Consider the following 21,436-nt stretch of genomic DNA (forward strand, 5'->3'; position numbering starts at 1 on the left):
TTCAGTTACTTATGATAGAAAAATGCCAAGAATTCTGAGTTGAGCTCTTGTTCTACAAAGATAGTCTAAGTAAATTTCCCTACCAATTTTCTAGGATAGCACCTAGAAAAGTTATTCTATGAAAATACTGAGGAAAAATTAAGTCTGGAAAAGATTTTAGTGATATAAAAATATAAATTAAACTTTATAAGATTTTTTCCATGAAACTTGGCAGTTGACTTTATAACAATCAAGACAGAAATTCAGTTTCCTTTTGTCTTTTTGTTCTTTGCCTAAAAGCAATCTTCTCTATTTATCATGTATTTCTATATCCTAACTTATCTTATGCAATGTACTTTATGATAATCTTAAACTTAGAATGCTACAAACGTTTTACAGGAAGGAAAAAAAAAGTCTATGTCCAATTGCATCAGAAAAAAATTCTCAATATTTAGTAGTTAAAAACAACTTATAGACTAAGAAATGTCTTAAATTCAATGACAGGTGATCACCAGACTCAAGGACCAACCTTTTTCCCCATTTTGAAGTCCTGGAGAAGCATTCCGTGGAGATGCATCCATTGCACTTATCTGTAGAGAACAAAATACTTTGTTCTTAAGGAAACATTAAATTTAAAAATTTAAATTAAAAAAAAAATTTTTTAACCCAGTGAATCTTAACCATTTTGGCCTCAAGACCCTTTCAACCTCTTAAGAATCATTAAGACACTCAGATAGCTTTTGTTTATGTGGGTTATATCTTCCAATTTTTCCTTATTAGAAAATTGAAACTGAAAAAGTTATAGAACATGCATTTATCAATTCATTTAAAAATAACAATAATAAACCCATTATATATTAACATAAAAATACTTTAATTAAAAATAGATTTTTTTAGGGCCTCCCTGGTGGCGCAGTGGTTGAGAGTCCGCCTGCCGATGCAGGGGACACGGGTTCGTGCCCCGATCCCGGAGGATCCCACATGCCACGGAGCGGCTGGGCCCGCGAGCCATGGCCGCGGAGCCTGTGTGTCCGGAGCCTGTGCTCCGCAACGGGAGAGGCCACAGCAGTGAGAGGCCCGCGTACAGCAAAAAAAAAAAAAAAAAAAAAAAAAAAAAAAAATAGATTTTTTAAAAAAATTGTTAAGAGTGGCATTGTTTTATACTTTTACAATTACTTTAATGCCTAGCTTAACAGAAGACAGTTAAATTCCTCTCTGACTTCTGCATTTAACCTGTTGAGCTATATTATTATGATTGAAGTATATAAAGAAAATCTAGCCTCACACAGATATACAGTTGAAAAAGCGAAGGCTTCCCCGGTGGCGCAGTGGTTAAGAATCGTCCTGCCAATGCAGGGGACATGGGTTCGATCCCTGGTCCGGGAAGATCCCACATGCTGCGGAGCAACTAAGCCCATGAGCCACAACTACTGAGCCCGTGTGCCACAACTACTGAAGCCCGCATGCCCAAAGCCCATGCTCCACAATGAGAAGCCACAGCAATGAGAAGCCCATGCACCACAGCAAAGAGTAGCCCCTGCTCGCCACAACTAGAGAAAGCCCGTGCACAGCAACGGAGACCCAACACAGCTGTAAATAAATAAATTAATTAATTAATTAAAAAAGAAAAAGAGAAACCTTGTGGAGCCCTTGAAAGGGTCTTGGACCCCCAGGATCCTTGAACCATACTTTGAGAATACTGTTCTAAACAATAGCTCACAGACCCATTAAAGCATCTAGGAACTACTTATGATTATCCATTAAGCCTAGTAATCTTTGATTACCCACTGGACTTTCACAAGTCCCAATATCCATAGATAAGATACATTTTAAATGACTATCAGCCCTGTGTACAATTTCATTACAAAGTCATTTCTTAGATTGCTACTTAAAATGTTCTTTGATTTGTTCACCATACCAGAGAGACCTCCCTGGGCACCCTATGTAAAATAACTCACCATCACCTACTCCCCTAGCAATACTCTCCATTTCTTTTAATTTTTTTCTTCATAGCCTTGTTTCCATTTGTTTTTTAAATGTTTATTGGTTCATCTGTTTATTGTCAGTTTCATTAGACAAACGTTCCATAGGGACAATAACTATGGTCTTCATTCACAAACATGAATTCCTTGCACTCAGAACAGTGCCTAAAAGCACTCAAGAACTATTTATCAAATGAATGAATACAAAGGCAGTGCCACAGATTTTCAAATCAACTTTCGATCTTTCAAAAAGATAATCATCTACTGACTGATTTTGTATTTTCAATTCTATGTCTCAATATTATAATTAGAGGTCTTACACCACTAGCTTCACTGTTTCATCAGTAGGCAAACAGAAAGGCCACTAGCAGTTTGTGATAGCCATTAATTGTCCTAAACTACTTGGCAAATACTAATAAATCATCTTCAGTAATTCTTATTCTTACTCTCACCTAAACTTTAAGGAAAAGTGATTCCTACACAGTTATTTATGAGACAAAAAGGAGGAATTCAGATACACAGTGTTACTAAATAACACAAAGATCCAAGGCACTTGCCCATCATTCCATGAAAATACTCTGCTACAGGTACTACACACTTGTACAAAAAGATATTCTCTCAAAAGCCCTCATGATAACAGAATATTAAGCCCTTATAATATACTGACATTAATTCATCTGTTCATGGTTAGCATGGTAAGTAGAATTCTGTGATGGCCCCCAAGAACTCCACCCCCTGGCGCACACACACACACACACACACACACACACACACACAGTTATTCAACCAAACATTAATCCAGATACTGTTGTGAAGGGATCTTACCATGTATGTAAGGTTCCAAATCAGTTAACCTTAAACTACAGAGATTAACCAGGTAGGCCTGACTTAATCACATGTGTCCTTTATATCTGTGTCCAGAGGTCAGACACAGCAGAAGAATTCAGAGATTTGAAACATGAAAAGGATTCAATCCACTGCTACAAGCTTTGAAGATGAACAGAGCCACGTGCAAGGAATCAGGCAGCCTCTAGGAGTTGAGAATCGCCTCTAATCAACTGCCAGCAACAAATGGGGGACCTCAGTCCTATAACCACTAGGAATTGAACTCTGCCAACAACCTAGATGAGCTTGGAAGAAGATCCTGAGCCTCAGGTAACAGCCCTGGCCAAAACCTTCATCTCAGTTCTGTGAGCAGAGAACCCAGACACACTGTGCCAGAGTCCTGACACACTGAGATAATATATTTATGTTTTAGGTCACTAAGTTTGGGGTAATGTGCCGTGCAGCAAGAGAAAACTAATACAGTTAGGAAAGGTTAATTAAATCAACATGTAGAACCTGGTACAGACCCCTTAAGAAAAGTTTCTCACTTAAGCACAGAGATAAGAACACCCAAAACTCATAGTAAAGTAAATTAGGACTCTATTATACACTCAGCACATCCACACCTTCTCCTTTATAGCACTTACTGCCTCTGTGATACTATCCTCAGTGATGCCAGTAGACAGTAGCTTTTGATAAATGTTTCCAATAAATGAATTATAATGTATTTTATTTCAGGCTAAGATAAAAAAAATTAATCCAGGTCACATCACCAAGAAACCTCATAACTTCAAAACTAAAAAATCCTACTATTATTAATAAAGTCTATATTAAGCTACCACTTTATTTTTTTTTTGGCTGCATTGGGTCTTCGTTGCTGCATGTGGGCTTTTCTAGTTGCAACGAACGGGGGCTACTCTTCATTCTGGTGCACGGGCTTCTCATTGCGGTGGCTTCTCTTGTTGTGGAGCACGGGCTCTAGGTGTGTGGGCTTCAGTAGTTGTGACTCACAGGCTCTAGAGCATAGGCTCAATAGTTGTGGCACACAGGCTTAGTTGCTCCGTGGCATGTGGGATCTTCGCGGACCAGGGATCGAACCCATGTCCCCTGCGTTGGCAGGTGGATTCTTAACCACTGCACCACCAGGGAAGTCCCTAAACTACCACTTCTAAGTGTCATAAGAGAAATTAATTATATCTATACCAATATATATATAGGCTCAAAGACAAAACTACATTTCATTACCTTGCTTTCTTCCCCTTGCCTCAGTCTTCCAGGACTTGGAGGAACTGAAGGCCGCTTTCTACCCTTTTCTTGCTGGAAAAGGTCCTGCAACCTATAGTTAATGAAAAAAAGGAAAAGAGAAAAGAAGAATATGATGTTCCTTCTAATATCCTGAATAATGTTTACACATATTCTCCTTATAGCTTTGAAACCACAAGAATTAGATTTTCCTATTTTGAATGCAATAGATTTTAAAGCTGTACATAACTAAGACTAAATTTTTGTTTTCTTTCTAATCAATTACTCACTTGTTACTGATATGACTATAGTTATAAAAGAACAGCAAGTTATAATGAGACAATACAACATAACGTAAAAAACACAGGTGTTAAAGACCAACAGACCTGGGCTCAAAGCCGAGCTCTGACAATTAACAGCTATAGAACTTGGGCAAATCCCTTAGTCTCGTGGAGCCACAGTTTCCTCTGTAAAATGGAATCAGCATATATACACTGTAGGACTCAAAATCAAATAGAAGAGTGCATGTCCATCTACTGCCTTACTTAGTGCCTAGCATGGTCCAAGTGCTCAATAAATGCTATAATAATCTAACTGAACTTTTCAGTAAGCATTAAAGGGAATTATTTCCCCAAATAAATATTTAAATAAAGGTACAAGATACACAAAATAATAGAGTTGAAAGTCATGGCCTAAAACCCAATAATCATTCCATGACATACTAATACAGATAAATTAGATTCATTAAGCACACACACTGCATCTGAAACAGCAATGAAGGCTATTCTCATCTTTGTTTTTTTATCTTCACAACCTACACTTTAAAGGATGAAAGAGGTGAACGGTGGTAGTGGCAATAAAAATAAAGCTCCTACAACCTGAGAGTAAAAGGAAACGTCCAAATTAATAAGGACATCTACATCAAAAACATGATAGCAGAGAAAATTTTGCAATAATATAAAAGAAAAACCCGACTGCAAAGTCACACCTGTTATTCCAAGCCTGCAGCACTTCGCAGAGGCTTTGTTTCTTGGCGATGAGTGACTCAAAGACCGACTGCAGTTGCTGAGGGGTCTCCACAGAGGAAGACAGGAGCCGTGCTTGCATCTTCTCAGTCCAGCTCTTGAACTCGCTTTCTTCCATCTACGAGGAACAGAAACCACTCCAGCAATCTGAGACACACCCCAAAAGGAACCTCGAACAAGTTCACAACTAACATTTGGGTTTCTGTCAGAAAAATGAATTACCTCTTTTTGTGCAAAGATATCTTCCATTTTCTCCTCTCTTGTTTTGCTAAATGTATCAGTTTTCAAAGATGCGAGTCTTTCATCCACAGCAAGATATACCTGTGAAACTCTAACAATATAAACATAAACAATATTAAACACTTCAGAAAAGTCAGAATCAAATTATCTAATCTCACACAAGTAGAAAAAAGATGTACACACAAAACTTTAACTAGGTCTTATCTAATTAAGAATCACATACAATTTTGCAGAACAAAAAAGGACGTATATCAAAATTTTAATAGTTGTTATGCCTGAGAGCATTTGACTTCTTTGTTAATACTTTTATGAACTGTCTACACTTTTCCTTTTTTACATCAGGCATATATAACATACAATTAGAAAAATAGGTTATCTCTGTTTTCAAAGAAAGCTAAATGAACAACATGATATTTAAAATAGTTTAGATTTCAGGCAGTACTAAACAAAAACAGATGACCAAAGAAAATAAAACTTACTTTTGAAAGAAGTCCTTCAGATCCTGAAGGAGGGACACTTTTAGTGGGACCTGACGTTTAATGAATATTTTGGGAAATGGAACACACACTTCAAGAAGCCGAATGGGAGAATAACTGAGAGGAAAAAATACAAGTAATAGTAGAAAAGTGAAAAATATTTTAATATTTTGAGTTGAGGTGTATCATGACAGTCAACTAAGTCCTATGAGGTGCAAGAGATCATAAAGTTTCTATGAAATGGCATTTTTAAAACAATCAAAAATACTGAAGGCAACTTTCAGCCATTACAAATACCCTCCCCAGTTTTAAAAAGATTCTGTTTTATTTTTCCTCTGCATTGTGATGTCATCTTTTATCCCCCGAGGCCATCCTCATGTGCTTTAAAAACAAATGACTGGGATATAAACCTCCATGAATGAGGAGAGGGACTCCTTCCTACAATTAACTTAGACACAGGTATTCACTACCTTCTCAGTTCCCAAGGATTCTTTGTGAGTTTCCTTTCCACCTGAAGTTCACGATGTCTAGTAAATGCTATATCCCACCTAGGCCCTAGGTTCATGGTTAATAGCTCTTGCTTAAAAAAGGAAATAGGGTTCAATTACAAGGATTTCCTATTTGTGTGCCTACTTATGCCTATTATGTGTCAGATGCTGTTTTAGGTGCTGAGATACAGCATGGAGTAAGGGCCAAAATTCTTGCTCTCGGGATTCAGGAATAATAAGACTTGGGCGATAAACAAAAACAAATATTTAAAACATATCTTACACCAGAGAGTAGGTGCTACAGGGCAAAATAAAGCAGGAAAGGGAAGCAAGGAGTGCCAGGGGTGAGAGGGAGTCAGCGCAGGTGAAATCTGAACAAAGACCTGCAGTAAATAAGGAAAAGTAGGCAGATATCTGGGAGCAGGCAGCTCAGAGACGGAAGAGCAAGTGCAGGGCTCCCAGGCAGGAGCCTACCTGACATAGCTGAGGTCCAGCCAGGAGGCCAGTGAGGCTGAAGTACGGTGAGCAAGGGGGGAGCAGTAGGGGGTGAGAAGCCAGAGCATGTAGGGGCTCACAGACTCGTAAATGGACTCTGGCCTTCACTCAGTGAAACAGACACCCACTGGAGGCTCCAGAGCACACGAGTGGCCTGAGTTGATTTTCATATAACAGGACCACTCTGACTGCTGTGTTGAGAACAGGCTGCAGCGGGTAAGGCCAAAAGGAAACTGACTGAGGATAGTGCAATAATCTAGTAAAAGACAACAGAGGTTCAGTCCAGAGTGGTAGTGGTGGAGGTGGTGAGACATGTTCTGGGTATATTCTGAAGGCAGAGCCCGAAGGCTTTCTCAAATCATTTAAGAACAAGTGTAAACACCCATTCTTTGAACTAGTGATTTTAGCTCTATCCAGAATATCCGATTACCCTTATGCTAAGTAATGTCTTAGCAAAAATTCTGATAAGCTCTCAGATGCAAAAACAATGGTTAAGAGTAACACCTGCAGTAGCAAGAATCATGGATTGTGACTTGCTAGCTCTATTTGTCAGCTATAAGCTCTCTAAGTTAGGGTGATAATAGTACATATTTCTTAAAGGATTAAATAAAATAATAACACTGAAAGCTCTTCACAGAGTATGGCCCTCTGCCTTTGCAAGGGTGGGAATGGGGAACAACACACACACAAAATTAATTCAATCTAGTAATACTGGAAATGTTACAAAGCCTTCCAGGGAGCGTGTGATTGTGACAAGGTCGCTCAGACTTCTTACCTGAAAGATGCCACCATCTGGTTATAGGAGAAATACTGGTGATAATCATGGTGGATGGAGTGACCACACGGCTCAGCATTGGCTCTACGGGTGTACTGGTGCCCATAAAACCTAAGTTCAAGGTATTTTGCAAATGACATGGACCAGGACTCATTGGAAAGAGCAACAACTGGTGTTACCTGAAATTCAGCATAAATTGTTATCTAATCACATATTGAGAATCTCTTTTTTAAAAAACAATGTATTTTCTTCTCTAGTACAAATCTAGTATATTCTGACTGAAGAAAACAATGCTTCGAGGTGGGTGGAGTTAGGGATGGCTGGGGAAAACTGTCTTGCCAGTAATCCCACTACCACCATCAATATGCTAGTATGTTTGCTTTCTTTCTATACATGAATACATATATGCTTAGCTGGTATGTTTATAAATAAAAACTGTTCCCTATAATTAGCTTCATAACCTTTTTTTATTAGCAATATATCATATTTTCCCACATAGAATATTCTTGTACAATTTGATTTTTAATGGCTGCAGAGTATCCCATAATATGGAATTATTTAACCAATCCCTACTGATGTGCATTTAAGACATTACAAGTTTTTCACTGTTTTGATGAACTTCCCTGTTTGTGTGTCTGTGTGTATGTATATATATACATATATATATATATATATATATATATATATATACACACACTTATAAATATCCATAATTATTATTTCCTTGGAATAAATTAATGAAAATGGAAATTGGTAGGTCAAAGGGCATGGACATTTATATGGTCTTTGATACTTTCTGCCACATTGTGTAAACCAGTACACCTGTTTTGGGAGACAATCTGCAACAGTATCTGAGAATATCAATTTCCCTACTTTCTTACCAATCTCAGGAATTATAAATCTTTGAAATGTAACTTCTTTAAAAAATAAACAAATAAAAACATATTCCACTTATTTTATTTATTTATATTTATTTATACTTTTTTATTACTAATGAGTAAAATGTATTTGCACATGTCTACTGGCCATTTGTATTAAATTGCTTTGTCACACCCTTTGCCCATTTTTCTATTATCATGGCTTACAGAAATTTAATAGTAAGTATACTAATATTTGGTCATATATAACTTTTTTGGGCACCTAAAAGTTTCCATTTCTGTGTAACAAAAACTGTTTCCCTTTTCCTTTCTAACATAACCCCAAAGGCAGAGGGTTTTGTTTTAAAATAAAGTGCATACACCAAACATGCAAGATATAAAGAAAGAATTTAAGTTATTCATTTAGTTCACTGGTCAATCTACAGAAGTTCACATATTCTACAACAAAATATTGCCAGCTGTCTAACAGCAACTAAAGGCCTAGAAGAACAAGTATAAAAAGGCCAATCATTGCAAGAAATGATCTCATGGCTCTATGTTCCTACCGAAGAAGGCACTACCTTTGACTTTGCCCTCCTCAACCTCTGATACTGAAATGGGTTGCACTATTATTTTATCTGTAATTCCCATATGTGCTTCCAAACATACACTCCAAAATAAGCCAATTAAGGTAACAATGAAGTTAAATTTGGCATATGCTCAGTTAACAATTTGAATAAAAAGTATATATTAAAAACATAATATTGGCACCAAATATTCCCTCCAGAGTTAGAAAAACACACAGAAAAAATAAAACACATGGTTCTTTCCTCAAGAATGTATATGAAAACCAGCGGAGATCAATTAAACATGATCTCTCATCTGTATGTCTTAAGATGGAAATGTTGACATAGACTTAAACTTACACAAGCATTCTAGCATACTGTAATCACTGTAAGTCTGTCTCCCCCGCTAGAGGACAGGAGCCCTACCTTGTTCTTCCTCCTTTCCTAGGGCCTAGCACAGTACCTGGCACCTAGGTGGTGCTCAATAAGCGTTTACTGAATGAATAAACAAACATAATGGAGAACTGTCAAGATAAAATCTCCATCTATTTTACTGGACATGGTACCTATATTTTACATAATGACTGATAAATTCTAAAATGGAATCTTTAGGAAACAAACATTAAAGGGAACATACAGCAATAGAAGGTAAAATAAATAAGAGCCCAAAGACAAATACTAAATCCAAAAAAATAGAGGCCAACCTCCCCCCCAAAAAAGAACTATATAAATACAGAAATAAAAGATACTATGTGATGTATTATAGCAACAGGGTACACCTACCTGTTTGCAGATTCTGCACCAGGAATAGGTGAGAATCGTATGCTGATATCCAGGTACTGGAGAATCCAACTCCTTCAGGATTATCTGCACACAGCCTTGGCCATGGACAAAGCGTCGAATGTGATGCACCATGGGGGTATCACAGAACATGCTAGGACACTGATAGGAAGGCCTTTGACAAAAAGAAAGTCCTCACGTTAACCACGAAACCGAGGAGCAGTGTATAGTGAATCCTGGCTAATCAGGACCACTGTAGAGAAAGTGCAGCATCCTCTCAAGAGTAAGGATGACTGGTAGATGATCTGCTCGGGGTACCACTCATCCTGCTCAGAGCCTGCAGCTGATCATCCTGCCTTCAACCACATCACAGTGATAGGTTCCACTTGTTAAGCACCTTCTATTTGCCAAGTATTTCTAAAACATCATCTCATTTTACCTATTAAAACTCCTGACATTTGTGGAGTTTGTTAATACCTATAAAGGGGGCTGGTAAAGATTAAACTACTTGTTCTTTGTCATATTAAGTGGCAGGTGATAGCTCTAAGACTTAAACTGAGGTCTTTAGCTTCTCTTGCCTCTCATTTGAATCACTGTAAAAACAGACATACTAAAAAATGTCTGTGGGATTGCAGGGCAATTAGATGGACAAAGATCTGAGGAATGAACTGGAGACGACATGCCAGGTTGAAATATGAAAGGATTACTCCTCTGTATAGTAAACCCTGGCATGTGGCATGAACAGGAAGGTCACACAACGGTGCTCCAACTCATGTTTATATTTAGGTTGAAATTCTGGGCATCAAAAAAGCATAAATGGAACATAAGGAGAAAATTGGTTCTTACCGGAAACAGTATCTCTCTAAAAATATTCCTAATGTAAGATCATTTTTTCCATAAAATTCCATTGTTACAATCCTAAAAGAAAAGATTTCTTAGAAACATATCATATGAATTACCACCCAGCAAAAGATATTTCATGAGACTCCAAACTAATACCTGTTAGATCTGTTTATAATACAGTATTAAAACAGGTACTATTCTCTTGTTGTTACAGAACAGGTTTTACCTCATTTGATAAAACAGGTTTGTACTAGCCACACTACAGCATCGTATCCATTCCCAGTCCATTAGTATCCTATGAAACTATTTAATCAGGATGCACAAACTGTAATATTAAATGAGTAAAACTGATTTGAGTTAGGAAGAAGTAGAAGTTTCCTCTACAAAGCCTTAAGCCTGGTCAATATAAAATGGGACTCTTGTCTCTGCTCTCTAGTCCACACCATCGCTGAGCACAAAGAGCAGCAGCTCACATTCCTCCAGGAAAGCCAATTCTTAACTTTATACCCAACTTATAAATGTCCACAAATAAGAGAGTTCAGCTACACATACCCTGTCGAAACCCACATCTTATTCAAGCCTTGACCTAAACTCCCAGAGAAAATTCCCATGGGCTCACCCAGCCCCAAGTCAGACCGCTAGAGCTCTACTGATGCTGGAAGAATCCCTGATCTCACTGGTAGAAATAAGTGCTTGTGGTGTCCAAAATTAAAATACGGAACACATTTTGTCATGGAAAGTACTCCAAAATCAAGCAGTTATGTTCTTTAGTACTTTTAAAACTAAACTAATAACTAGGCTTTTGTGACTATCACTGGAAATAAATTATAACATTATAAAATGTGTTTCTATCAATCTACTTAGAATTAAGTTTTAGAATAAAACTTAAGACAAAAGACTGACGGCTTTTATGAAAACGATGCCTAAAGAAAACCTGGCTGATTGGTACACGTTATCAAAATGCTTAAAACTAGCTTTTATGTATCAACCTTCTCACTTTTATAACTACAAATTTCTCTTCCATCCCTCACATCCATTTTCACGCTCACTAAAGGTACTTTCATTTACTTCTACCCATGAACAAATACAAATTTCATAAGTAAATCACAAGTTCAAAAGTTCCATCAATTCACATATGATCAGCAGCATGCCATGCACCTAAAAACAGAGCCTAATGGCTGAATTTTTTTCACTTGCTGGAATTCTATCCCCAAGTACAACAGTGGGGGGGGTGCAGGGCGGGTGGGCAAGGAATCCTACCACGGACTGACACAGGCACTGGGAGCGTTGCTGGACTGGGCAGAAGAGCTGCTGAAGAGCACGCACAGCCTCTGGTGGTTGGCAGGATTCAGACAGTCCACCTGGAAGAGAAGGAACATTCAGATGAGCACCCGCAAGTCATAACGCACTCCAACCCCAAGGCCCGCCTCCGACATCCAACACACTCCACTCGATTTGTAAAGCCTCTGTCATCGCTACAGGGGTTTCAGTGAAGATTCAAGACACTAAATATAAGGAAGATACAAGACACTAAATATAAGGAAGAGCAGTTAGTTTTTGAGGTAGAACAATCCAAAAGGTTTAAGTGAAACGTAAAAATATCAATAGATGTCTAAATAGCTTGTTTTCTTAAATACTCCTATTTTTACAAAACTACATTAAATTATCTTGGAAGTAAACAGTTAATTAAATATGAAACAGTCTGAATTGATAGCTGGATATAACATCAACCTGAGATACCCAGAAATCTAAATCCTGAGGTATTTATTTATTTGTACTTTATACCTGTTTTTGATCATTACAAAGGTAACACCTGTCTCTGCTGAAATTCAAACAGTACAGAGGTATAAGAAGTAGTTCAGGAAGTACTTAAAGCCTCTCCTCCTTTGATGCTGCACCACCTCCCAAAATGACAAATTTGACTGTATGGTTAAAAGCCATGTACTTTCGCTAGCTCATACACATAAACACACAAAAACACCCACATAAGTATACACAGGTGATTTTGGTTTTTTACAAAAATGGTTCGATGCTACATATATTAAAACACAATTTGCTTTTTAACACTAGAAAATATATCATGGGTTCTCTCTGGGTCATTAAGCGAGATCCAACTCATCCTTTTAACAGCAAACTATTAGAAATAATGCTTCAGTAAACACCCTTGTACATATATTATAATAAAATGTAAGCATCCTTATACCAAATGCTTACTTATCTGCAGGAATAAGTTATAAAAGATGGGAATCCTAAATCAAATATATATATGTGCTCATGTAAATTTAAAAGACCTCCCTATCACTTTTAATAAGTTTACATAAATGTATATAAACATAAATTTATTTAGTTTATTATAAGTATTTTTCCATACCTCATTAACCATGGCTCTTATCACGTTTTTGCCAATTTCATGTATTAAAAACGGTGTACCATTATGAATCATTCCCAGACTTGTGAAAGTGAACATCTTTTTGTTTTATTAAAAAACTGTATTTCCTCATCTAGAGACAGATTTGTTCATTAGTTTTATTACCACCATTATCAATAATATATCCATGAATAAATCTTCCTTATTTTTTTAAAACACATCCATTTCCTACAATAAACTTCCAACCCTTACTGTCCTGCTCACTGCCATTAAAAGGATCAAGGACGCATCACACTAAACCCAAGTCATCATGCCAGAAATTTTAAGCAGCTCCACGCTGCCCCCTTACCTCAGAGCTCCTCCTAGTTTACTGTGAGCTTAGCCTAAAACCCTCAAAATCCAGTTTCATTACGTTACACTCCTATTTCATACATTTTAAAGAAACACATAAGCCGAAAGACCTAGACAAAAAAAAAAGCATAGAGGAAATACTTAATAAATCTGCAGACAATTTGTCATATGTGATTATTTTTACCCTGCCATAGCAGAGATTTTCAACACTTTTTTTTTAAAGACGTGTATGTTAAGTAGATTTATTTATTTATTTGGCCGCACCTCAAGGCGTGTGAGATCTTAAGTTACCCGACCAGGGATCGAACCTGCGCCCCCTGCAGTGGGAGCGCGAAGTCTTAACCACTGGATGGCCAGGAAAGTCCCCAACACATTTTAAATTTACACAAGCACACAGAGTGGTCTTGCTCACCTTTGTTGACCACACTGCATCACTTGTAATCAACCCTTTCTCTTCGTCACCTTCACTTTTGCTTCCGGATTTGCCACTTGAAGTACCCGATGCATCCTTAGAATAAGCGAAAGGGTCTGCATTTTTTTGCTGAATTCTTCCTCCTCTGGCCCGATAATCGGCCAGCATTCTCCCCAGGCTCTGGCTATCACCCAGGTGCTCGGCAATTCTGGTGCTCACTAGCTCGTGTGAGGGCAGGACTTGAATAGACTTGGCCTGAACACTTCCATTCATGCCCTGAAGGCCAGAGAGATCCCTGAGCATCTGTTTCTTCCGCCTGCTCTCCATTTCTTTGAACTCTTTATTGAGGAGAGGAGACCAGTAAACCTGCTCTGCAAAGTAATCTCGGGTAGAGCATCTCATCCCCTTTTCAGTTAAAAGGAAGGGCTCCCGGAATGTGATGACTGGGGAGATACAGAGGATCACATCTTTCAATTCCTGTTTAAAGGTCAAAGAATAAGTCTTTCGTTTATCTTCAGAGGAGGTAACTTCCTCTGTAATATACAGGCCAGTGTCATCCTGTAGAGGGTCTCTAAAGGCTCTCATCTGGCTTTTGGGATCCTGTAGCTCCTCTGTTTGCTGCAAAGCCTCGGGCTGCTCACTGCCTATGGCATCCTGCTGATCATCTATATGGAGAGGCAGCAATGATTCCGGTACCGATGGAAAGAGAGCACAGGGGGCACCTGCTGGGCAAGCTGCCGGGGCATGCTCTTGATGCTTCGAAGAGGCAACATCCTGTGGCACACTTTTAGTTTCCTGATCACCCTTCTCAAACAGAATCCTTGATTCGAGCAAACTGCTATCATCAGAGGGCAGAAAGTCCGAAGGGAAGTCAGGCTCCCGGGGGAGGGGACTTCCGCTGAATGGCTCTTGTGCAGCCCCTTCATCCTCCTGTCCCTCAATCAGAGAATGGAAGGAGGGGTTTGGTGTTAATGTAGGAGGCATAGCAAATTCATCCATGAGGAAGGAGATTTCTAGTTGAGAATGATAAGCTACACAGATCATAAATATTAGGATCTCCTTAACTCGAGCCAGCTCATAATCAGAGCCTCCTCTAAGCTTGATTGTACAGCCCAAGTGCTGTGGACAGCCTTCAAAAAACATCAGTGTTTTGGTTTGTTCTACAAATAAACAAACACAAGGTTAGGAAGGCTTAGGTGGCAATCCAGAAGTCCAGACAGAATTCACCATCTTAACATCTACCAGAGAAAAACCCTCAAGTAAAACCATAGTTGCCTGTCCTCATTTAACCACTGCTAATAGCTATTTCCTACTAAGTCAACCTTGTAGTACTGATGAATTTACTCATGTCCTCAGGTCCCCAATTCCAGGTAAATCTATACTAGAGATCACTCACCATTAGGCAACTGAAACATCTGCATGTAAAATTTGTGACAGGTGCCCAGGTGAGGTTTTGTAAGCAGCTGGTCCATCGACATCACCAAATCACCTTGGGTCATCCGACTGATTCGTTCTAAAACTTGCTAGAACACAGAACAACATTATATTACAAAATTAGACAGAGAAGAATAAAATTCTTAGAAAATTTAATATGAAAAAATAATAGGAACATATGAAAATGCCCTCACAATGAATTTCCTTGATTTTAATCATTAAATGACTTTTACTGACTCTAGATTAGTCTACACTTAGAAATCAATGTGCCTACTAAAATAAACCATACTCATATTAATGACATTATCAAAAGACATTTAAGCATCATGCACTGACAAAAGGTACTGATTCAGGGGCGGAGGGTGGGAAACTTCCAGAACTGACCTCTGTTCTGAAGAGGGTAACTTTTCAAGGGAGAGAACATTTTCTGCTACAAAATGAAGTCTCCACAAATACTACTTATTAACTAATGTCTATCACACCTTTGGTCTTGTAGAACCTATGATGAGCATTATATAACTCGTATGAGTGCTATATGAAATCGTACTTTCTTCCAGCCTGAGATCCTCCAGTCTTATAAATAATGAAATCACTGCCATGCTTGTCCTACTTGCAATATATATGGCACAGCAAAGAAATAAATAATTAAAGATCCCTGCATATCTACCATACATGCATATAAATTTACAAGCCGTGATTATTTTTAAATAATATAAAAATAGAAAAATAAGAACACTCACTGATTTTACATTAATGACCAAAGTAATGCCATGTTCCAGTAACATATCCTGGGCAATTCGAGATACTGTTTTCTCAACTAAAACCAATGTGGGCCGAACATCAACTATTCGCTGAACGTAGTTCTTCAAGAATTCCCTTTCCTAAGTAAAATAAATCAAAAATATTATGTGTGATACAACTCAAGATCTAGACATGTAAAAATATCAGGATAGTTTGACTATTACTATCAAACTCAGCCGAAGTTTTCTTTGCCCACAAACCACTACTAATAAATATTTCCTACTAAGTAAACACTGTAGTACTGATGTGTTACTCATTTCTCAGGTCCCCAGTCTCAGGTGAAACTATGCTAAAGATCACTTATCATTGCTATAAGCAAATTAACTCAAACACAACCAAGAATATTTTTCATCATTCTAATCTGCTGATTATGCTGAAAAGAGTTTCAGGAGAAATTTCCTTCTCCAACTCACTAACTTTACTTCGAAGGATTTTGAATTCTTAGTAACCTATGACATAAAAGCCAAGAATCCAATTAGCTAGCTCTCAAAGGTTATAAATTAATTAATTAATTAAAAACCCTAACCCTAAATGAAAGGAATTTCTAAACGTTTTTAATATAGTTATGAATTCCCCCTTTTACACTCTGAAACTAACCAGAATATTTCTTCTTTTGGGTATCTGAATAAATAACTCTCTAACAGATGCTATTTCAGCTACTTCCTAATTTCAATCTCCGAACAGGTAATATTCTACCAGAACAGCTATAGTTAAAAATTAAAACATTTTTAATACAATTTCATGACAAAGGCTTACTTTCAAAGCAAATGAATATTGTAAATAACAACCAGAGTTAAAACAATATAATTCATTAATTGTTTCATAAAATTTCTGGGCTCAGAGAGGTGACAATGGAATGTGGGAGCACGTCTGTCACTTCTGCTCCCTATGCCCAGTGCTTTCTGAGTAAGACTGTATTCATGGTCAGTGCCACCAGCAATGGACGAGCCTATTCCCTGCAATGAACCTGCCCTGTTAGATGGAGTATATTTCTTCTCACCCTTCTCTGTTTTACTGACAGAAATTGTACATTTTCAAATTCTCCCATTATTAACAAAATGGAATTTTTTCCTTGAAACATGTTAATTTCCTTCTCTGCTTACTAAATTGTTATTTAATGACATTTTAAATGATTTTATTTGTGCAGCTCCAATAAAGAATAACTAAAATAGGGCTTCCCTGGTGGCTCAGTGGTTGAGAGTCCGCCTGCCGATGCAGGGGACACGGGTTCGTGCCCCGGTCCGGGAAGATCCCACATGCCGCGGAGCGGCTAGGCCTGTGAGCCATGGCCACTGAGCCTGTGCGTCCGGAGCCTGTGCTCCGCAACAGGAGAGGCCACAACAGTGAGAGGCCCACGTACCGCAAAAAAAAATAAATAAATAACTAAAATAAGTTGATTTTTTTTTTTAAGTTTCTGGCCTCTGATCCAGGGATAGCAAATACATTTCCTCTCAGTTCCAGCTCCAGTCAACTATTATGATTATACATGAAGCACCATGCTAAAAAGGGGTCCTGGGAGAGGCTCAGCAAGGAAAGAGTATCAGAAGGTAGGCCAGGAACACAATGGAGCAGTGGCAGACCAACAGATCTTGAGGGCTGACCTTGTGAAGACAGTATGGCACCACAGGCTAATTATCTCTTTGGCCACTGTTTCTCATCCTCCTTTTTCTAACTATTTACCTTTCAGCTTCTTCTTTGATTGGTTATTCCACAATGAGTGGACCAAAAAAAAGGATTAAAAAAAAGTCATATCAATTGATACTTTCTATCAATTCAAACTAAAAACTTTAATAGGTCAGAACTTAAAGATATACTAAACTATGTTTTATAGCACTGATGAACCAGATGTTTTAAATTATATGAATTAAATGTTTACTAATATACATTGCCCAGAGCATACTTCTCTAACATAAAGATTTTAGTCTGTTAACCTGGTCGTAAGGATGGAGTTAAAATAAAGCAGACAGGGCTTCCCTGGTGGCGCAGTGGTTGAGAGTCCGCCTGCTGATGCAGGGGACACAGGTTCGTGCCCCGGTCTGGGAAGATCCCACAAGCCGCGGAGCGGCTAGGCCCGTGAGCCATGGCCGCTGAGCCTGCGCGCCCGGAGCCTGTGCTCCGCAACGGGAGAGGCCACAGCAGTGACAGGCCCGCATACCGCAAAAAATAAATAAATAAATAAAGCAGATAAATTTAAGTATAACTTTTTTGTAACTAAATATCTATGGATTCTGATTACTAGTTCATCAACTCCAAGACATAAAATTTTACACATTTTAACATCTCTGCAATTAGGATGCATCTTGCAATCCATGTGGTTGTGATCTTTCACTGACATCTTCAGTGAGATCAAGAAAAGTCCCAGCATCACAGTACCTTAGATTCCACGAATGATAATTGTGTTTCCCCTTTTCCCTTATTTCAGTTGTCACTGAAAAGTCATAGTAAATTAAGAGCTAGAAGGAATGGTATAAATCTAGTTGAAACCCCTCACTTTTAATGATACATAGCTGAATTCCAAAAAGGAAACAGTCCCAGTTAACAGAGTTCCTTAAGCAACAGAGCAGAGTTTCATGACCCGTGGTGCCTTTCACCACAATTAAGTTTTTTCTGTTGTTGTCTATGAATTCAGAACAAAAGTGATTGCTCTTATCACTCTTGAGAAAATGTACCTATCATCTATGAATTTTCAAGCAATGTTTTTCCTAAATGTTTCTGGAACTGAATGTAAGTGTTTCTGCTATAATAGGAATACACATTCCTGAAAACTCCGCATTTTGAACAACTACAAATTAATTAATAGCATTTATGGGACAAAAGAGGTTGAGGCAGACAACTTTTAAAACCTATGTAACTGCATATTCAGAGCACTAACAAGAATAAAAATTAGTACCTTGACAGAGAACTTGGACAGCCCGGACAGGCAGCTCAGTGTAGCTGGAGGTGGCCTCAAGGGAAATTTAAAATGTACAAAAGCAAGTTTAACAGTACAGCTGGAAATGGAACTCTGAATAGTGAACGCCTAAGAGCCATCCAGGACCAGGGGTTGCATCTCTCTAGGGAGAGAATTCTTCAAACAGGAGCTCACTTCTAATTTCTTAAAATAGAGCTAAAAGGGTTCCTGCCTTTATAGGAGCTGAGCTGAGGCTGATTTTCTTTCTAGCTGAGGGATATAATCCTACCGCAGTTATTCTGGACCTCCTCACTTAAGCAAAACCAGACAGAAACTGACACAACTTCCATAGGATGTTATTCCCTTTTACCAACTGTGTGTAAGCTAGTGTTCTAGAAACACGTGTTTTAGTAGAACAGACTGTATTAAAAAATCAGGTATTATTATTGGGAACCTGATTAAGTTAGAGAAATCCTTAAAGTAAATCCATGACCCAGGTGGGAAGGAAAAACAGGATTTGGATTGTCACTTTTTCTTCATATATTCCCAAAAAGTCATGTGTTGCCTTTTAACACTTTGAAACTAAAAATAGTGACAGAGGTTTTGGTAAGCTTCTAAAGTGTGATACATAAAAACATCTTTTATAATAAAATTTTTAAATGAAACAACAGCAATTAAGTTTGTCTGTCAAATTTAACCAGCTGGAATGCGTTATAAGAGCTGGCAAGCATCATAGTACACAAACATCCCTCCAGATTACTGTTTCAGTAAGTTCTTACCTGAAGCACAATAGGATCAATGCAAGTAAATTTAGTTTCTTCTCTGTAGAGATACTCAATGGAACACTTCAACAGAAGAATTTTGGGGTTTTTAATAGAAGAATTCATCTAAAAAATAAATGAACAGTTTGTTAAAACTTTGAAGTTTGCACCTTATAGTCCTTTAATCACAACTTTAAATTCACACTGTTCATAATTCCTCTTAAATAGATGATCTCATTATATTCATATTAAAATATTCTCATTTAGCTCTTTTGTGGTATTCTCTTACTTTTTTTCAAAGCAAATTATTAGTTTAGGGCTATGCAAAATTCTTCAAAAATTGGCTTCTTTTCTACTAATGCTATTTTACCTAATCTTCTATACTCTTAACTATATTTTTTTAACTTTTTTTTTTTTTTAATTTCTAATGTTGCAAGAAAAGCTATCCAGCCCTGGGTAGGGCAGAGAGGGGCTTAAAGACAGTCTACTCCACAAACTCCCACAGATCAGCAACTCTGAAGGCAGAATTTAACTTTTCTGAAATTCAAGAAGGGTAGATGAGGGAGAAAAGATTTAAAACACCTGCTGAATATATTTTTAATGGAATAAATTTCCAAGCAGTCGTAAATTTGCAAGCCAAATTGGGTAATAAGAAGTTAAAACAGAAAACCTTTAAAGCATATCCTGAAGCAGTGACTCAAACAATATATCCTAACCACGCAACTAAAGCCACAAGCAGAACAGCCAGGTCCTACAATCGAAGTTTTCGACTGACCAAGCTTATCAGGGCCAAACCAGTAAATGGTTCTGAAAACAGTGATTCATCAACTGGGAAACTACATTCAGAGCTCTTTTAGCAACTACAAATTAAAGACTACCTCTAAATATGGTCAGTGGAGCAAGACAGTCATTCGTGCATATGTGTCTACCACATACACATAACAGTTTTTAATTCCGGAGATGAGCACAACATACATACCTCTGAATTCAACAAAGACCATTTAATTTGATTTAAAGTACTACTTTGGGGACTTCCCTGGTGGTCCAGTGGTAAAGAATCCACCTTGCAATACAGGGGACTTGATCCCTGGTCAGGAAACTAAGATACCACGTGCCGCAGGGCAACTAAGCCCGCGTGCCACAACTACTGAGTTTGCCACCAAAACTACTGAGTTTGTCGCCTCAACTAGAGCCCGTGTGCTGCAAACTACAGAGCCCATGTGCTCTGGAGCCCACGCACCACAACTAGAGAAGAGAAAACCCGCATGACACAACAAAGATCCCGTGTGCTGCAACTAAGACCTGACACAGCCAAAAACTTAAAAAAAAAACTTTTTTAAAAATATAAATAAAATAAAAAATAAATAAATCTTTAAAAAAATAAAGTACTACTTTGATGGCATAAAATGTTTTCATAAGACTATGTAGACATATGAACTCTGGATCATTGCTATAATATCAAATCCAAACATACTTTTATTTCTCTTTGGTCACTAACAACTTTCAGGAGGCTTAATGACTTACAAAAAAAAATTATTAGACTCTGCTTAGAAAAGAGTGAAAACAGGACTGCAGTTTCTCCATCTAGTTGTTCAGGCTTGAGATCTGCCTGAGCTCTCACTGTAACCAAATCAGTATCCTCAGAGGTGGGGCCAGGGTGTCTCTATGTTTAATAAGTTCCCTTAGTGATTCTGAAGCACAGCAAGGTTTGAGAACACTGTTACAGGTCAATGGTTTCTCAAAATGTGAGAACCAATAAATGACACTGGAAACTCCCAGAGTGCTTCCATTAAAAGCAGTCCCAGCCGAATGTGAATTGGTGCAGCCACTATGCAAAACAGTATGG

At 38.0% G+C, this 21,436-nt stretch overlaps 1 protein-coding gene across 9 annotated transcripts in view; it reads right to left on the reverse strand.

Annotated features, from left to right (window-relative positions):
* PIKFYVE (phosphoinositide kinase, FYVE-type zinc finger containing) overlaps positions 1–21,436 on the reverse strand; it is a 78,537-nt gene that overhangs the window by 17,017 nt on the left and 40,084 nt on the right. For all 9 annotated transcript variants that reach the window (XM_060106192.1, XM_060106194.1, XM_060106199.1 and 6 more), the window contains 13 exons: positions 19,609–19,716; positions 15,879–16,019; positions 15,101–15,227; positions 13,705–14,864; positions 11,834–11,934; positions 10,577–10,648; positions 9,734–9,905; positions 7,528–7,706; positions 5,773–5,886; positions 5,276–5,384; positions 5,017–5,171; positions 4,032–4,122; positions 509–569 (listed from right to left, as the gene is read on the reverse strand). In XM_060106192.1, coding sequence (XP_059962175.1) covers positions 509–569; positions 4,032–4,122; positions 5,017–5,171; positions 5,276–5,384; positions 5,773–5,886; positions 7,528–7,706; positions 9,734–9,905; positions 10,577–10,648; positions 11,834–11,934; positions 13,705–14,864; positions 15,101–15,227; positions 15,879–16,019; positions 19,609–19,716 — 2,590 coding nt within the window. The remainder of the gene's footprint in view (positions 1–508; positions 570–4,031; positions 4,123–5,016; positions 5,172–5,275; positions 5,385–5,772; positions 5,887–7,527; positions 7,707–9,733; positions 9,906–10,576; positions 10,649–11,833; positions 11,935–13,704; positions 14,865–15,100; positions 15,228–15,878; positions 16,020–19,608; positions 19,717–21,436) is intronic.

This window comes from Mesoplodon densirostris, chromosome 8 (genome assembly GCF_025265405.1).
Source record: "Mesoplodon densirostris isolate mMesDen1 chromosome 8, mMesDen1 primary haplotype, whole genome shotgun sequence".
Lineage (NCBI taxonomy): Eukaryota > Metazoa > Chordata > Mammalia > Artiodactyla > Ziphiidae > Mesoplodon > Mesoplodon densirostris.